The sequence below is a fragment of the Contarinia nasturtii genome, unplaced genomic scaffold (assembly GCF_009176525.2).
Source record: "Contarinia nasturtii isolate CC-2019 unplaced genomic scaffold, AAFC_CNas_1.1 Cnas_scaffold_533, whole genome shotgun sequence".
In the NCBI taxonomy this organism is placed as follows: domain Eukaryota; kingdom Metazoa; phylum Arthropoda; class Insecta; order Diptera; family Cecidomyiidae; genus Contarinia; species Contarinia nasturtii.
In genome coordinates this window covers 925,255-943,198 of record NW_022197885.1, presented here as the reverse complement: position 1 = coordinate 943,198, position 17,944 = coordinate 925,255, and the positions used below count along the sequence as shown (strand labels likewise).

Below are 17,944 nucleotides of genomic sequence, written 5' to 3'. Positions count from 1 at the left end.
CTGTGAATCTTGTGCCTTTGAAAAGTCTCATGTGTGATTTTGTTTTTCAATTTGTTTGATTAACAGTTCGGACGATTATTTAAGTTGGCGTGGCCATGAATTTCGCCATCGATTAATTTAATGTGGTAAATAAGTAGATTTTCATGATATCATAACTGAAAATTTGACTATTTTGCGCACTAAAATGATTGACACCCGCAGCTGGCTTAGGTAAATCGCACAAAATCTCAAGTACAGTTATCGTAGTCAATTCGGACTGTAATCCATAAGTAGATTTTCAAACCATCGATCGAGCGAATCGCATTGGTCAAAGATAGATGCATTGAGAATACTTATTTTTTAACTTATTTTTGTGTAAAAAATTCAATAGAAACTTTTCATGCTAAAAAAAGTAAGAAAAGTGAAAAAAAAAATCATTAAAAATTTCATAGATAAATCGGAATTTAAATTTTTTTCTTTTTGAATTTATTCAATTTATTGTTTTTTGTTATTTTTGTGTACACTGTACAGTGTACACAGAGCCATTTTACTCCAAAATACGCTTAGTCATCGCGATCTAATTTTTTGTATTGTGCAATTTGTGTGCACATAACGTTAAGAACTTCTTTAGCGGTCAGTTTTTGATTTTCGTTGACCACTTTCAAAATTTGGCCACATTCAAGAACAAAATACTCCAATTCCTTTTCGTCAACTGGCGCCTTGTTTTTTTCAGCAACTGACATGCATTTATTTGTAAACTGGGTTAATTGAAGACGATCCGAACTGAATGCTTCGTCTAAGTCATACAATTCCAATGGCGGTGGTGGTAGTTCACTGAAAATCGGTGGAAATACCTGTAAAAAAATGACATTAATTACAATATTTATGGCAAATAAACAAAATAAAGCATACCGCCAATTGCAACTGTGGCAATGGAATCTCAAATTGCGGTTTTATCAGTTTCAATGGCTCGTATTTAATATTCAGTTGTTCATAGCATGAAATCACTTCTGGCAACAGGTCATTGTTGATGGAATGCAGTCTCATATCAAACATATCTTTAAAATCTGCAGGTAGATCGAAATCAATGGATTCGGGCAAACAGATTTTTGGTTGTTCAGCCATAAAAACTGTATCCGGTATCAATGTATTATCACTTAGATCGATATCAGCAAAATCATACGAAGAAAATTTGTGATTCGGATCAATCATGAGTTTGATCAGATATTCCCAAATCGCCATGTTTGTTTCTTCACTAATGTACTTGTCCTCAAACATATATCCCGATCCGATGGCCAATATTTTGCCATTTTTGTCGTTGCAGTGGTATCCGGCTATTGGTCGATTGAAAGGGTAAACGGCGGACCCTGTGGTCATGAGTATATTAGCAGGCGCTCGAACATTAAGCGTCGCTCCGTATGGATACACAAATTGAATTTTCAATTTTTCATCGGTGAATTCATACGGAATGGTTGTAATATTTTGATCCAATATCGCACGGCACATTGCAGAGCAAACAACTCCGCCGGAGACCATACTTTCTTTCGGATGGAAATACTTGCAGTAGTGAGCTCTTACCTAAGGAAAGAATCACAAAAGAATTGAAATAATCGAAATATTTGAAACATATAAGGAAAATGAAATTGCAAAATAAAGTGAATTCGTATTTAGTTTAAGAGCAAAGCAATGACCACACATTTGCAACAATATTGTTTGGATTTGAGATTTTTTCGTATGTCCGTTCGCCATGTTGTCGATGTGACGTTGTTGATTATTATTTCTTTTATATGTGTGTGGTCAAGCTATAGTTTCTTTACTCACTCATTCACCCCCCGACAGTGAACTCTTACCGTTGAATCTGGAAGATAAAAATAATTACACAAACATATTGGCAAATTTAGATGGACATTTTTCATCATACCATTGTTAACACTCATTCCATAATCTTCAAGTAAAAAATTCAAATTAGTATTAAATTCGGCTTCACCGCCCTCACCAAGCAAAATCATTACGGCGCCACCATTATCAATGTATTCCTATAGAGATATTAAATTCTCATTTCTTGTGAGCAAGCATTAAAAATTTACGCAGTATATACCTTTAAATGTTTAAATTCATCCTCTGTGAATTTGTCATGTGTTCCAGCCAGTACAAACAATTTCACCTGATTGAATACTTCGGGGCTGATCTCGCTATGATTTCTAAAGGGCATTTAATGAAGAGATTAAAAAACCAAAATAGATAGAAAATAATAAGAATCATTGTAGATTCAATCTTATCAACCATTTAGACTTACACTTCAACGCTGTACTGCAGTTTCAATTTACGATGAATTGTTTTATAGTTTTCGTTCAATTGAAAAATTTCATTTTTCGACACATTGAATTTTATTAAATTATTTTTCTCAATCATTTTGTTTATTTTGATTTTTATTTGAAAAAATAAAATAAAGACTCCACTAATCAAAAGCCGACGTGGTAAACTATTGTTGTAGTTTACGGTAGTCATGGAAACGATATCGCAAATGCCTTGAATTAAACATATTCAATCAATTTGAATATTTTCGATAGGTGTCGTTAGTGGACAAATCAAAACAACGCAACAATTTTTAAATGTTTAATACACATTTATTCAATAAAAGATTTTTCAAAAGATAATATCTAAAATACTGCGTTTTATATAGCGGCCGACAATTTTATCTCCTAAAAATATCTTATGCGTGAATCCATTATTGCTGGATCCACTTTTTTCTTCGGTTTAATTGACAAAAATATGTTTTCATTGGAACTTTTCAATGGACACTTCAAAAATTTGAATTTAAACACATTTATTAAAAAAATATATAGGACAAGCTCAAATCAATTTTGATTCAAATATGCTTGAAATGCGATTGTTTCATTAAATCTGAATATTGTTTTTATATGAGATTCTTTGTATTCAATTTTATTTTAAATAGCTGCATGTATCAGCCCTGGCCTGCAATTATTGCAATCACAACATCTTTTTAACTAAATCCCAACTATGATTCTCTCCTGCGTCACATAATCCCAATTGAACCACAGCACCCGATATCGGTTGTTTGACATACAAACATGTTCCGGCGGCCAAATTATAAATTGGTGTTTGATTCGAGTTACCATGCTTCCACGATTGCTCACTTCCCATTTCGTTGCATTTGTTTATGACTGGCGGTGATGAGCTTGATGCACTCGCTGCTTCTAGACACAGAAGTTGTCCCAGCACCAATTCATGTTTATCGGTTTCGTACCTGAGGTGAATAACAAACATTTGCTTAGTTGGCATTTCTTTTTAAAATTCGAAATAAAAAACAAAATCAAACTCACCAAACTTGACTTTTAACACGTAGACACGGTGAAAGTATGACGTTGGTATTTCGTTTCCAAAAACCATTTTCTTTCTCTCCATTTGCCGATATACAGAGACTGCTGTTGGTCAATCGGATCATGTAGTTGTCGGTGTAGTTTCGCTTTCTGAATGAAATTTTTGCAAAATAAATGGATTTTTATATTTTCTCTCTATTTTCAGCGATTGTCTATCTTAAATACCTGGAGTGCCATGGTTGATAAACTGCTTTTTCCAATGAATTTATTTTCTTTGTATCGCCAGGAATTGGAAGTTGTGGATAGACATTTTGTAAATACCAACTGAATGGTTTACAGTTCAATCGCTTTCGCAGTGCAATTCGGTCACTAACATCACCATAATCGACTTTTCGAGCGGAGTTTTGTTGTTGCAAGAAATAATCCTGAAAATATATTGAACAAATTAAATCAGCATCGTTGTTGATCGAAATCTTTTCCAGGCGGACACTTACAATGAAATCATCCATCCAGACATGTGCCATACGAAGTGAGTTGCGTACCATTGTGTCGGTGCCATCGGTTCCGCTATACGGTCTACGCTTTCTAAACACATGACCTATGCGTGAACAAGGAATTATCTCGAGAGATCCTCCGCACTGCCATGTTCTGAATGAAATCTCTAGATTTTGAAAAAAAAAATTGTTCGTTCACTTTCGAAAAAATATTGTACAGGAAAGTACACATCTTGTAGGTATTTATTAATGTGACAAAAGTTTAAATACTGACCCAGATTTTCTGCTCCCCAGACGTCCATACTGATTAAAAGACAAAAAAAAATAGAATGCAAAATAAAAAATGGTGAATCGATCACTTACCCCAAATCATATTCGCCAATTTCAGTGAAATAAGATCGATTAATTGCAAAAAGACCTCCAGCCATTGTGGGAGTCTTAAATGGTCCAAGAAAATCGGCATCTTTAACTAAAGTGCCATCTGGTAAGTTGTCCCACTTAAAATGCAACCCCCAATTGAACCCTCCACGCACCTGGACTTAAAAATTTCAGTTAATAAATTTGAGTTAATTGGATTTAATAATTTAACTGGATTTGAGTCCCCCACGCACCAATGGACTAGGTGTATAAGCGAATGTATCGGGATTGATGATATCAATCACTGGAATTGCGATCACTTTACGGTCGTCTTTGATACGATTTAGCAATGGTTCAACATAACCGATATTAGCTTCAATGTGACTGTCCAGGAAAAGTAAAACTTCTCCTTTTGCCTTACGAGCGCCCATCACTCTCGAACGAATGAGCCCCTCTCGTTTTTCATTTCGGATGATACGAATTTTGTCAGCGTTCAACACTTCAATTTCACTTTCTAGTTTGGCTTTTAGATCTTCCAAATCGCTAAAATCGTCGACTAAAATGATTTCCATCAGTAAATGGGATGGCGTACGATCCAATACAGACTTTATGGATCGCAATAACGTTACAATGTGTTCATTGTAGAAACAAATCACAATCGATACCGTTGGAAGATCTTTGATTGGATAATTTTCATGAGCGCATAGCTTATTTCGTGTATCCGGAATTTTTCGTGTTAAGCCAATTTTCGAGCTGACTAAAATGTTGAATGCATGACGTTTGTATCCAATATCGCGCATATATTGTTCTTCGGCATTTTTCACCATGCCAAATTCATCTGAAACTAAAATTACGATTTAAAAATGGCCCAAATGAAACGGATGATAATATATTATTACCGGAATCTCCGTTTACTTCAATTGGTTTCAGTTCATCTCTCAATTGTTGACTGATTTTTCGAAATTTCTTTTCCTTTTTGTACTTTTTGTAAAGATTGTCTTTTTTCTCTTGGATTTGCTGCTGTTTTTCATCGTCGACCAATTGATTTGGTGCATTGTTATGTTTTAATACTGCATATTGTTGTGCATCTTGATTGGGCGACCAGGAGATTTTATTTGACAAAACATCTGAATCAACATTTTTTGTTAGCAACCAATACATATACAAGCTGAAACACCAAGTTGTTGATGCAACAATTATACCATACAAAAACGACCGATTCATTTTGATGTATTTCATCGGACGTTCAAAGTAGCCGAGCACATTTATTTCATTGCTTAAAACTAAATGATAAAAAAATGGAATTGATTTGTTTGAACAAAATAATAATTCAACCGAACAAAGAACAACAACGAATAAAACACGGAAGCACCAATTGACTGTGTCTATTATCGATGATATCGTTAAACAACTGAGCTGTCACAGTATGTCAGTGCCAGTGTGTACGAACGGTGTTATTTTTAGTACACAGACTTCGTGTTCACCATACCATTGAGTCACAATTACGTATGTATTGTGGTATTTGTGACTGTTGTAAAGTGACAGTTTGCATCACTTTTTTTTCAGCATTTTCACTGATATAAGCTGAGCAAAGCAAGCTCTTTTGCATCTATTTAGCAAATTGATTTTATTATTTGCACTGTGATTCTATACAAATATTTAAACTATTTAAAAACCATTTAAAAATTTAACGACTGCTAAGTCTAGGCAACTAAGAGACATTGTTTTTAAGAATCGTACATTATTTTAAAAGAGTTTAATTTGTACACAATTAAATCGGCGTCTTAAATAAAACAGTTGAATTATACCCGTGGCGCTTGTCGAGCGACACACAATCAGACCGAAAATATGGGAGTCCCGAAATTCTTTCGCTATATCAGCGAACGCTATCCCAATTTAAGTGAATTAGTGGGATCAGCTGAGGTAATTTCACAATTGTGCAAAATATTTGATTTGATTTCACATTGTGAAATTCACAATGACCTCGTGGTATTGAGGAATTTAGCGCGCATAAAAATGTTTTTTTTTTCGTCAGCAACAACTTCTGATTTGATAATAAAAATTTGATGATTGTTTCTTTTCATAATGTAGCTACCACAATTTGATAACATGTATTTGGATATGAATGGAATTATTCACGTTTGCTCGCATCCGGACGATTCAAATGTTCATTTTCGCATGAGTGAAGAACAAATGTTTCGTGATATTTTGCACTACATTGATACATTATTCCACATGATTCAACCGCGTAAATTATTTTTCATGGCTGTTGATGGCGTTGCTCCACGTGCTAAAATGAATCAACAACGTAGCAGAAGGTTCTGTTCAGAATATTTTTTACACCGAATTTTTATTCTCATGAAATGATAGCACTTATCTAAATTTTATATCAACATTTGGTGATTAAAACAGATTCCAATCAGCCCGAACTGCTTTGGAGTTGATTGAAAAGGCAAAGAAGGCAAATGAAAAGCTACCCGAAGAGAGTCGATTCGATAGCAACTGCATTACACCGGGAACTATATTTATGGAAAGACTTCAACAGGCTTTCAAGCATTTTGTTAAGCTAAAATTATCCACCGATCCAGCATGGCAACATTGTCGCGTTATTTTAAGCGGACACGAGGTACTGTAATGCTCTGTCAACTGTCAATATTTTTATCATTTTTTTTAATTGCACAATTTATTTGGCGTGGAAAAAAAAAAAAAAAAAAAAACAAAAAAAGTTCAGAGATAAAGTCTAATGATGGAGTTGCTAATTTTTGTTTACTGTCAAGTCTGCAATTACTGAAAAAAAAGTACACAGTCAACACATAATAAGAAAAATGCAACGCTGTTTATTTATTTTCTTTAAATAAAAAGTCAACAAAAAGCAAAAACATTTTTTTTGCACAGTTGTTTCTTCATGAGCATGGCGAATTTGAATTGCATCAATTTTATTTTATTTTTATAGACGCCGGGCGAAGGCGAGCATAAAATCATGGAATACATTCGGTATTTGAAAGCACAATCCAGCTATGACCCAAACACACGTCACTGCTTATATGGATTGGATGCCGATTTGATAATGTTGGGTTTGTGTACACATGAACCCAATTTTGCGTTGTTGCGCGAAGAAGTGAGTCTGTCTTTTTTTATATTTATATTGACTGTTCTTTTTTGTACTTGTGACGTTCAATATAATGTAAAAAACAAAAACAAAACGAAATGATACGATGCGATGATCAATTTCAGGTTAAATTTGATAAGAATGCAAAGCGTGCACCATCCGTTGACGAAACAAAGTTTTATTTACTGCACTTGGGATTACTCAGAGAATATTTGGAACTGGAATTTATCGAATTGAAACCTGCATTATCATTTGAATATGATTTAGAGAAAATTATCGACGATTGGATTTTCATGTGTTTTATGGTTGGCAATGATTTTTTGCCACACTTGCCAAATTTACATATCAACTCCAATGCTTTGCCAATCCTATACAAAGTGTACAAAACAGTATTGCCACAACTTGACGGTTAGTAGAGAAATGGTTATGGTTCAGGCATCATTCATAAAATCATTCATGATTATTTTGAAATTTATACAGGATACATGAATGAAGTGGGTAAACTGAACTTGAAGCGATTCGAAGTGTTTATGGGTGCAATGAGCGATATTGATCGCGACCTATTCCGTGAAAGATATGAAGACCTCCAGTATATGGAGTCAAAGCGTAATGACGCCGAAACATTTGGTACCGCGACGGAAGAAATAACTGCCGAGACAAAGACTGATTTGGACGAACTGATTAGACAAACCGTATGCAACCTCTTTATTCTATTTAAAAAAAAAGCATTTGATTTTGAAATATTTGCCAATTTTTCTCTGTCAAATAGAATTTGGACTTTGGTTCGGGTACAAGTAGCTCGGATGATAGCGGTGACAGTGACAGTGAAGGTGAATTCATGTTTGATGGGCAAGAGCGGGAGGAAGTTTTTAAAGGTTGTGAAGAAGAAGACGAACTTTCCGATGACGAACTCTTCGAAAAAGAATTTAAATTGCACAAACGCGATTATTACATAAACAAATTAAAGTATCCGGAAATGACCGAGTAAGACAGATTTAAACATTGAATTGCCGAAACATTCCGTTTGATTTTGTGTATTTGATTTGAAAATAGGGAAGTATTGGCCGAACAAACAAAGTGTTATATCACAGCATTGCAATGGACTTTAGGTTATTATTATCGTGGTGTATGCTCTTGGTCATGGTATTATCCGCATCATTATGCTCCGTACATATCGGACATTTCAAATTTTGCGCACCTCAATTTGGATTTTGCATTGGGTAAACCATTTTTACCATTCGAGCAATTGTTATCCGTCTTGCCGGCCGCCAGTAAAGAGTTATTGCCAAAGGTGTACCACAGCTTAATGACCGATCCGAATAGCAAGATTATCGATTATTATCCCGTTGACTTTGAAACGGATTTGAATGGCAAGAAACAAGAATGGGAAGCACTAGTTTTAATTCCATTTATCAATGAGATGCGATTGATGGATGCTATGAATGATTGTAATGACAAACTAAGCGAACATGAACGTATTCGTAATTCACACGGGCCAATGCTACAGTATGATTACTGTGCAACTAATCAAGGCTCGCAGCCGGAATGCTTGGGTCAACAAATGATTGGTCACGTTTTTTGCAAAGAAACAAAAATCGATCGATCCGAAATAATTGTACCTGAAGATAAACTAGTGTTAGGACCATGTCCACGCGCCCAAAAAGATGTTTACTTCCCCGGTTTTCCAACAATGAGACATTTGAAACATTCGGTATGTTCAAAATTAGTTATGCCAAACATGTCAGCCGAATTTCGGAAAAAAATGTTTTTTTACTTAAAAACAAATTTTTCTTTTAAATCACAGGGAAAACTGGAAACAAAACGTGTCAAAGTATTCCATCAGCCAACGCGTAATGAATCGATGATCATAAAAATTGACGAAAAACCACCACATGTCGATATTCAAACATTGGCCCAACAGTTCATTGACAAGGAAATTTATGTGGGTTGGCCACACCTGAGGGAAGCAAAGGTATGCGGTGTAAGTGATGCCAACACCAAAATTGAAAAGACAGGAATTGAAGTATTTGATGGTAAAAATGGCAACCCCAATTCGAATAGCGAATTTAAATTACTGGTCAAACATGTTAAAGACCAGTACGTATACAATTTTGAATAATTTCTTTAGAAAAAAAACCAACAAAATAACGGTTTCTTAAATCTCTTTTCATTGTGCAGTCACTTGACGCGGCTCGGCGTCGATTTGGGTGAAACAGACCAATTGTTACACGTCTATCCGTTGCTAAATCGTGAATATCTAAATACGGGCGATGGCAAACTAACTCTATCGAAAAATTGGTCAAAAATTCCATTGGCCATAGCTCCAATATCGGTTGTACAAAATGTAGTTGTATTTGCAAAGGATTTAGAGAATTTTAAGCGTGTTGAAGACGTATTCACTAAAAATTCGACCGTTTTCTTAATGAACAAAGGCTATTATGGATGCCAATCGACAATTCTTGATGAACATTTCTACAATGGTCGCATAAAACGTATGTATTTGTATGCAAAACTGAGAGTTCAAAGCATTTGACTTTTATTTGCTGTTCGCATTACAGTGACAACTACGGCACATCCGGTGCCCGATTTCACCACAGCCAAACAATTGTATGAGCATGAATTGCATGGATATGTTAATGCATGGATAGCCGGTTCCCAAAGTGGTGTATCGTCGCACTTATTCAATCGAATCACTGGTATCGTTTTCATTTACTATGGAGAGCGTCGCTATCCAGTTTCAGACAATGACAAGAAGATCAATGTTGGACTTCAATTTAAACATTTTAAACAGGTAAACTCTCTTCGGGCATTTTGAAAAATATGGACGTTTTATTCATATCAATTGATTTTCAGAATGAAGAGGTTCCCGGCTATACAAAAAGCTTCAACAATCAATGGCTCTACTCACAAGAAACAATCAATGTGGTTCAATCATATGCCATGAAATTTCCACAGCTATTTCAATTGATGAATAAACAGGGAAAAGCACAATCCGATCCAATATTTGAGTCCGATTTAAATGCTGACAAAAAGGTGAATTTTAAAAGTGACAATTTTGGATTCGATGTACAGATCAATGTTTTAATGTGTCGCTTGTTTTGCTCAACAGGAGGACGAGGAGAATGTTCTGAAACAAATTCAACAATGGCTCAAAGGTTTACCGTGCAGAACAATTGCACGACAACCATGTGGCACTCAATGCCTCTCACGACAAGCAATCGATCAAGTTGCAAAGATTATTGACAATCTACGGGTAAAATCGATTTTGACTGTCTTAAATCCGAACGGTGTGATAATAATCATTTCCAATTTCAGAATGAACCAATTCGAAAAGTTAGTCTACAAGTAAAACCGCATCTTTTATACAAGCCAAATTTGAACGATATAAAAGTGTTGCCAGATCCATCGGCCACATTTGAACTATTCGATCGCGTTGTCATAGCCAGAGATCAATATTCGGTGCCATTGGGCTTGCGTGGAACAATCATATCGATATTGCCACGAAATGACCCAAATCCAATTCGACAAGAGAATATCAATGTTGTCGATTACATTTATGAAATATTGTTCGATGAACCATTCGAACTGGGCACATCAATTCCTGACATCGCCGAAAAACGCGTATTCAAAGTACGCAAATCGGTATTGATTAATATTACTCATGGTGCAGGTGAGTAAAAATTACTTTTTTTCTCGAATTTCCATTTCTTTAAAGATGAAAAATAAAAATCAATATATTTTACTTTCATTCAGGTCGTCCGATCAAAGAGCAACGATCATTTGGAATGACTCAACGCCAAAAGAATGGTGCAGTCAATGAGCCATTACCTCCGCAAAATGCATGGCGAGTGAAACCGTTTGAACCAAGGTTTGAACGCAAAGAAGTGCTCGCAAAAGACGTGCTGGTAAAACCAAGTGAGCCACCAAAATCGTGGCGAGTGCCCGATAATAAAGCACTTGAACGCAAAGAAAATGACGTCACACCTGTAAATGTAAATCCCGTCGAACCACCGACAGCCGAATTTGAATTGATTAATTTGGCTGACAAAGTAAATGCAAGGGAACGTCAAATGCGAACCATTTCCACAGAAGAAGATGTGCTCAAAAAAATGCTTGGCTTAAGTCAAAATAAATCCCTTGCCGAAAGTCAGCCAAACGGTAACGGTAACATTAATAACGATATGCATCGTATCGATTTGAATGCACTGTTTGGTAAAGCAGAGAAGAATGCAACCGATTTGGGTAATGGTCAATTGCCATTGCCATTGCCGACGCTTTCTAATCTTCCAAAGCCACCGGCATCCTGGCATCAAAAGTCGAAAAATAATGAAACGAACAATGCTTCACAGCAATTTTTGTCGCAATTACAACAACCATCACAACAGCATCCACTATACGCGCCAAATGTGCCAATGAATATCCCACCACCACAAATGCATCACCAGCCATTTTTCCCACCGCATATGTTACCTCCAACGAATATGATGCCATATGGTCATGAGATGTTTACGCATGGAATTCCACCGCCACCGCATGTACCACCGCATGTGCCACCGTACATGTATCGGCCTCCAATGTACATGCAAGCACCGAATTATCCGATGCATCAGATGATGCCAGTTATTCCAGGGCCACAACCATTCAATCATCAACAAATCCGAATGTCAGCTCATTACGATGCATCCCATTACGATGCATCACATCGACAAATGAATGAACCGACAACCATTAAGCATAATTCACCCGAAGGTCCACAAAAATTAAAACCAAAAAATGGCACCAGCAGTGCTTTCATTCCACTACAGGCTGCCAGAAAGGGGATTAAGGGAAAATCCAACGCAAACACTGACTTGGCAGCGAAACAGGATACAAATTTAGATAAATCGACAGAAGAAGATAAAAATGTACAGGTAAATGAAGAGAGAATTCATTCAAAGTTTATCAAATTTTGATTCGTGTGTTTGTCTTTTTTTCCCCACAGAGTCCAGAAGTAGAAATACTCAAAAACAATGGCACACCAGCAAAAGCGGTGCCACAAATCAAACAAAAATCCGAAACTAAAAATAAAGAAAACAAAAAGGATGCATCCAATTTTAAGCCGCCACCAAAGCGATTGGCTTGTAACTTTTCGGTTACAAATAATTAAACAGAAAATCAAAATGTTCAAATTGTACGATAAACTGTACATTTCAAAAATTCAAGGAAAAGAAAACAGAACGAATAGGGTCAACAATAAAAGCAGTGACGTTTTTTGCCATTTATTTGGCAGAAAAACAAAAGAACACAATTGTAGTTTACTTTTCATTTCATTTCGTGTGTGTCGTCAACTTGTCGGTTCAAACGTCATGCGTGACTTGAGGTCACCCAGCATCATGAGATACTAAAGCATCATTAGCCTTAATATATTTGAATATAAATGCACTCATTTTTACTTTCGTTTTTGAATCTAAATTTATTTATTTATTTTTTTACAAATGAACAACTAAGTTGATTGATGAATTCCGATGAATTCTTTTCAGTGAGACAAAACGTGTTTTCCCTTCAAAATACGTCGCATGATAATCAGTCGTCCACCTCTCGTTTTCATTCGTTGATGGAAACCGTGTAACATCAATCTCTTATTTTCTCGCGGCTTAGGAAAATGATTTCGAATATTTGTTCGCACGGAAATTAAACTCCATGCACCACCAGCTGTTGGTTGCATCGATGTTCCCTGAGCCAATGAGTGGAATCGTGCAATTGATTCCATTGGCGATGCAAATACACTGCAAATTAGAAAAAAATGTTCAATTGTATTTACAAAATGTTCGTTGCCAATTCCAAATACTTACCGCACTGTTGAAAACAGCTTTGACACAAAATTCAATGCCATTCTGAATTTTGAAGAAATCGCTCGGCAAAAATAATGTTATCAACACAAAATGTTAGATTTTGAGGTTATGTGGAATGAATGACATTTGTGAATTGACAACACAAGGTACCACCAAAAAAAAATTATTAGAACCAACAGGGCATGTGTACAGCGGGCGATTGTTCGATTTTGAATTTTTTTTTGTATAAATGTCGAACGGTATCAAATGACGAACACGGAACTTTTGTTTTTATTTCAATATGAACTATTGCTTAAAGTAATATGAACTTATGTACTTCCTCTTCGATTCATTACATGTACTTTAATAAATAATCAAATTATTTAATCAAAAACACTACTTCGTTTAAACGTATAAATTTTTACACTTTTTTTCTAATTCCATGTTAAATAACACAATAATAACAATACAATAACAAATGATTCGAAATCACTTTCATTACTTAATAAATTTATATGAAAAACGGTTCATAAAGTTGGTGCACAAAAGAAGTTTCACTTTCATACATCATCTTATGGCTGTGAGATGAAAAGAAAATCATTGACATTCACATATTTTTAATTCGTTTGTATTCGTTTAATAATTTTCCAATGCATTAAAAAAAATCTATGCAAACATGGAACGATTATCATGTTAACAGTGCGGATCAGCGGCAAGCAGAACAATAACTAATTATGATAACTGGTTTCTCGTAGCATCTGAGGCCGTGCATAACAATCGAAAACGGCCACTTCACAATATACCATACAATATCGCCCTGTTTCATTCATTAATGAATGAATGACTTTCACTCGAACAGTCAACAATGCCCCAAACCGTTATTGTCACATAAACCGACGATGATGATGTTTTTATAAGTTTCGTGCGTTTACCTATAATGAGCAATGCTCACGTATGTACGCACACACATACATTCACATGCAGACCGAACCAATTAAAAGAAAACCATTTCTTCGGATTCTCTTTTTTTTATCTGTTTTGTTCGCAAAGTATTTCGCATTTTGCAAGTCACAAAAACCATGAAGTGGTGGTAAAATGCTGACGACAGTGTGTGACTTATCACAGATGTGTCAATACAATATATATATTTTTTCCAAAAGAAAGCCACCTGAGTACTGTGTTACTTCATTATATTTTATTCGGTTTTGCGTGAAGCAATTGAACAGTTTTGTGCGCGGAATTTGACTCGAGCAAAAAAATAGTTTTTATCAAAAAATTTTGCATAGCATTCTTAAAGACGTAATATAATAGTGATTATGAAGCAATTTAATAAAATGTTATTTCATCCAAGCAAATCGTTTAAATTCGATTTGATTTGGAAGATAGTGTTGATTTGTTCAATTTTTATCACACCTGCTCATTTATTTCCACGACCTGAAAATGTTCAATTAAAAAATCAATCGGAAGCAAGTACGATACCAATTACATTGAAACCAATTACAGATTTAGAAACCTTGAACTCGAAATCAATCAGTGTCAATGTGCAGAACGATGTGGAAAAACCGGTATTAAATAGCACCGCTGCGAGTAATATAGAAAGTGAAAATAGTGTAACAAATGCATCAAATGGTTCAAAATCATCACGTCAGCTTACAATTCCATTTATGGCTGTTCCAACCAATTGGGTGGCCACTTTTGAACCGTCAAATGCAGTGATACTCACGCAAAATATGCCGCTACGCATTTGGGCCATTGGTTCTGTATCGAAATTTCCATCGTTTTTGGAACGTTTTATTCAACGTGTTCAAAGCTATTATTCAACCTATAAATATCACGATCTGAGTAGGCCAGCATCTTTGGCCATTATCAATCCGCAATACCATTTACAAGATACCAGTGGAAATACCCAAATCGAATCGATTGATCATGATTTGGTGGAAGAGGACACTGAACTACCTAATATCGACTATTATGATACAACAACCGATATAAATGGAGGTAATGATGACAACGACGATAACGACGACGACAGCGATGATGATGATATCGATGAAACCACCGAATCGTACACAAATTATCAATCCGATGAAACAGCAACAACATATTATAATTAAGTCATACACTCATTCTCATCAATATTTATTACTCATATCATAATATATTTTAAGCGACAAAAAAAAATGAAAATTGATTAAAATTTTCTCATCGTGATAAAATAAAACTCAAAACTCTATTCAATTTAAATTTACTTTTCATTTTCGGGAAATGTTTTTTTCTTTTCACATCAAATTATTTATTATTATTTAAAATGATTATTATTATAAGTTTTAAACATCATCGTTAATAAACTATTTTATGTTTCCAAAAAAAATGTGTGTGTCGAATAAGTTTTTAATTCACGTTTTTTTCGTTTGCATGCCCATTGCTTGTTATAGATGGAATTTCCGTGCTTGATTCAATACTCCTTGGGTCTTTTTGCTGGTTGACAAGCCTAACTCTTGGAAATGTGATCGAATTGCTTGCAATGTATTTGGGAAATATGGGTGGCCGTGCAAAAAGATCGGGTTGGGGAAAGTAATAATTGAAATCGGGTGCCGGAGGCAAAATATATTGATATGGTTTCGATGGTTTTCGATCAATTTGATTTTTGTCCGTTGATTCTTTTTGGTCTTGCTCACCATCCGGGTGCTTTGTATCGATACCAGGAGGAATTACAGCACGAAGTGAACCACCACCGCCGCCAGAAAAGCAATTAAATACATTGGCCCAACTAAAAGAGTCTCCTTCTCCACCTTCTTCACCTTCTCTTGGCACCACCAATTGATATTGTGGATATAACAACACGTATTGTTCAGATCTGAGGAGCGAAAAGTTTGGAAAATATTAACAAAAATATGAATGACACGTCTTTGATGTGTCAAAAATTTACGGTTTTATTGATTGAAATTGTCGTTGTGGCGTATAATAGAGCGGACCCTGGATGAATTGTGGTGCACCGAATGTTGACGCAACGCTGAACAATGCTACTAAATAATGTATTTGCCACATTTTCACTTGAAAAAAGTGCACGGAACCGGATGACACAATAGCAAGAACAAAACTGATCTCATCGCAACAAATTCTACTCTTTATAACGTCGCATTTTTTCAGAGAAATCGATTTTTTTTTTGGTTTAATGGATTTAAATAATAAAATTACAAAATCATAGTCCAATTGATCGCTTTAGGTGGTAAAGGCATGGCATTTTATGGTTTTCGTCCATTATTTCTCTTTATTCGTATTTGAATCAAAACCAATTGGAATCACAATATGATTCAATGGAAACTTCCTTTAACTTTACCTATTTTTAGTCCTCTTTGCACAACTTTCTGCATATTGAACCACTCTTAAATGTAAATATTATCAGCCGATCAGCCGGTGTATTGTTTTAATTGACACATTTACGTTGAACAAAAATACACAAACTGGATGCATAAATTTTGAGCTTAATACTGAATATTACCAATTAGTTGAGATTCTGTGTTCATACATGATTATATTATACTTGCAACGAAGTCATAATAAACATTCAAATATTTGAAGCAAACCATGTTCTGTGACTTGAATTACGGAAAATATATATGAAATGTATTATGGGTTATTTTCGTTTAAAGTTTTGAACGCCATATAGTATTTAAATACATGTTCAATCAACTGAAATGAAAATAAAATTATCTAAAGTAATCTTTATGGTGTACTCTTAGAGTCTTGTATTTACTGTTGTAAATGTTTCCAAATTCAAGTTACAGAGATGCCATCCATGGAACGAGATTAATCTGTTCATATTGATATTCATGAGAAGAATATACTTTTGTGTGTCAACTGAAAGTTTCCACCAATCTGATTCGTACAAGCTATCGGCCATCTCTTGATAGCTTTCCGTTGCCACTGTACCAAAGTGACAGTATAAAAAAAGATTCAATGAACTTACAAGAGTTGCCGATAAAATGGTTATAATATTTTTATCGATATGCTTAACTTGCTAAAATATAGAAAAAAAAAATGTTTCAAAAACTGAAAAAAAAGAGAAAAAATATTACTCTCTACCAAATCCAGTTGAAAAAGAATGCAAGACAGGAATAACATGCTCGAAGCCAATTGAATAAGAACTACATGACTGTAAACTTCTGCTGACTCTAAGAACCAACTGAAAAATGAACAAATCACTAAACTTGTTTTTGATCTTTTTTTCGAATGCACTCACCTTTTCACTGAAATATGAAAACGAATCAAGTTGCAAAGTAGCTTTTTGTGATTTTGTGTGTTATCGCGAATGTCCAACTTGTTCAATGCATTTTGATACATTTTACAAAAAGCACGGTGATGGGAACACATTGATATAAATAGTAAAAGTAGTGCCCCATTATCGATCTGGTATGCTTCAATACATGTCAATGAAACACATAATTCGCCAATATATCCAAGTGGAGTTTCCTGCGCCCATGGTAAACTTAAAATGGATTGTTTTTTTATATTCAATTTTCTTTTTTTTACAGAAATGCACTTGACTCACGTAAATTTATTTGGACGATATATAAAATTCGAATCAAAATATCCTTTTGTCATGTAACAAAATGTAGACGAAACGGTCGACATTACAAAAATGTATGTAAAAAACCCGCCCATGCAGAATTTAGAGTAAAATTTCCACATCCGTTCACTTTGTCTGTTCATTTGGGGTAAAAGTATGAATTCGAAAGTTTCCCCATTTTTGACTGAATCCAAAGGGAATTTTTATTATTTTCAAGTTTGTCATATATTTTTCGAAAAATATACCTGAGTCATAAATTTGATGCAATGTGTAAAAAATCGCAT

The 17,944-nt window shown here is 35.0% G+C and overlaps 5 protein-coding genes across 5 annotated transcripts; 1 reads left to right on the top strand and 4 right to left on the bottom strand.

Moving 5' to 3' along the window:
• Nucleotides 1–536: 536 nt before the first annotated feature.
• Nucleotides 537–2,672, bottom strand: LOC116339788 (intraflagellar transport protein 52 homolog). The gene is made up of 6 exons (XM_031765835.1): nt 2,276–2,672; nt 2,078–2,180; nt 1,901–2,015; nt 1,830–1,837; nt 892–1,557; nt 537–833 (listed from the first exon to the last, which is right to left on the bottom strand). The coding sequence occupies exons 1-6, from the start codon at nt 2,485–2,487 to the stop codon at nt 543–545; spliced, it is 1,395 nt and encodes a 464-aa protein (XP_031621695.1). The 5' UTR covers nt 2,488–2,672; the 3' UTR covers nt 537–542.
• Nucleotides 2,673–2,789: 117 nt separating this feature from the next.
• LOC116339787 (polypeptide N-acetylgalactosaminyltransferase 35A) lies at nt 2,790–5,578 on the bottom strand. The gene is made up of 8 exons (XM_031765833.1): nt 5,071–5,578; nt 4,426–5,015; nt 4,178–4,347; nt 4,089–4,117; nt 3,815–3,981; nt 3,546–3,745; nt 3,324–3,470; nt 2,790–3,247 (listed from the first exon to the last, which is right to left on the bottom strand). Exons 1-8 carry the CDS (start codon nt 5,408–5,410, stop codon nt 2,971–2,973), a joined length of 1,920 nt encoding a protein of 639 aa, XP_031621693.1. The 5' UTR covers nt 5,411–5,578; the 3' UTR covers nt 2,790–2,970.
• A 161-nt stretch (nt 5,579–5,739) lies between these two features.
• LOC116339441 (5'-3' exoribonuclease 1) lies at nt 5,740–12,562 on the top strand. Its single transcript, XM_031765311.1, has 16 exons — nt 5,740–6,094; nt 6,263–6,489; nt 6,584–6,797; nt 7,125–7,289; nt 7,406–7,688; nt 7,761–7,972; nt 8,050–8,264; nt 8,334–8,991; nt 9,085–9,377; nt 9,459–9,772; nt 9,839–10,071; nt 10,134–10,313; nt 10,390–10,533; nt 10,596–10,950; nt 11,034–12,190; nt 12,262–12,562. The coding sequence occupies exons 1-16, from the start codon at nt 6,020–6,022 to the stop codon at nt 12,424–12,426; spliced, it is 4,890 nt and encodes a 1,629-aa protein (XP_031621171.1). The 5' UTR covers nt 5,740–6,019; the 3' UTR covers nt 12,427–12,562.
• Nucleotides 12,563–12,705: 143 nt separating this feature from the next.
• On the bottom strand, nt 12,706–13,327 carry LOC116339442 (39S ribosomal protein L34, mitochondrial). Its single transcript, XM_031765312.1, has 2 exons — nt 13,112–13,327; nt 12,706–13,045 (listed from the first exon to the last, which is right to left on the bottom strand). The coding sequence occupies exons 1-2, from the start codon at nt 13,150–13,152 to the stop codon at nt 12,796–12,798; spliced, it is 291 nt and encodes a 96-aa protein (XP_031621172.1). The 5' UTR covers nt 13,153–13,327; the 3' UTR covers nt 12,706–12,795.
• A 2,090-nt stretch (nt 13,328–15,417) lies between these two features.
• LOC116339647 lies at nt 15,418–16,175 on the bottom strand. The gene is made up of 2 exons (XM_031765659.1): nt 16,020–16,175; nt 15,418–15,947 (listed from the first exon to the last, which is right to left on the bottom strand). The coding sequence occupies exons 1-2, from the start codon at nt 16,136–16,138 to the stop codon at nt 15,482–15,484; spliced, it is 585 nt and encodes a 194-aa protein (XP_031621519.1). The 5' UTR covers nt 16,139–16,175; the 3' UTR covers nt 15,418–15,481.
• Between the last annotated feature and the right edge of the window lie 1,769 nt (nt 16,176–17,944).

Excerpts from the sequence above, each read along its gene's own strand:
- LOC116339788 (XM_031765835.1), bottom strand. The coding sequence starts at position 2,487 with ATGACTACCGTAAACTACAACAATAGTTTACCACGTCGGCTTTTGATT. Across the intron at positions 2,181-2,275 it reads CTGCAGTACAGCGTTGAAGT|AAATCATAGCGAGATCAGCC; the intron begins GTAAGTCTAAAT and ends AATGCCCTTTAG. Across the intron at positions 2,016-2,077 it reads ATGAATTTAAACATTTAAAG|GAATACATTGATAATGGTGG; the intron begins GTATATACTGCG and ends ATATCTCTATAG.
- LOC116339787 (XM_031765833.1), bottom strand. The coding sequence starts at position 5,410 with ATGAAATACATCAAAATGAATCGGTCGTTTTTGTATGGTATAATTGTT. Across the intron at positions 4,348-4,425 it reads CTTATACACCTAGTCCATTG|GTGCGTGGAGGGTTCAATTG; the intron begins GTGCGTGGGGGA and ends TTTTAAGTCCAG. Across the intron at positions 3,746-3,814 it reads TCTGGATGGATGATTTCATT|GATTATTTCTTGCAACAACA; the intron begins GTAAGTGTCCGC and ends ATATATTTTCAG.
- LOC116339441 (XM_031765311.1), top strand. The coding sequence starts at position 6,020 with ATGGGAGTCCCGAAATTCTTTCGCTATATCAGCGAACGCTATCCCAAT. Across the intron at positions 6,095-6,262 it reads AATTAGTGGGATCAGCTGAG|CTACCACAATTTGATAACAT; the intron begins GTAATTTCACAA and ends TTCATAATGTAG. Across the intron at positions 8,992-9,084 it reads TGAGACATTTGAAACATTCG|GGAAAACTGGAAACAAAACG; the intron begins GTATGTTCAAAA and ends TTTAAATCACAG.
- LOC116339442 (XM_031765312.1), bottom strand. The coding sequence starts at position 13,152 with ATGGCATTGAATTTTGTGTCAAAGCTGTTTTCAACAGTGCG. Across the intron at positions 13,046-13,111 it reads AAGCTGTTTTCAACAGTGCG|TGTATTTGCATCGCCAATGG; the intron begins GTAAGTATTTGG and ends TCTAATTTGCAG.
- LOC116339647 (XM_031765659.1), bottom strand. The coding sequence starts at position 16,138 with ATGTGGCAAATACATTATTTAGTAGCATTGTTCAGCGTTGCGTCAACA. Across the intron at positions 15,948-16,019 it reads CAATTTCAATCAATAAAACC|ATCTGAACAATACGTGTTGT; the intron begins GTAAATTTTTGA and ends TTCGCTCCTCAG.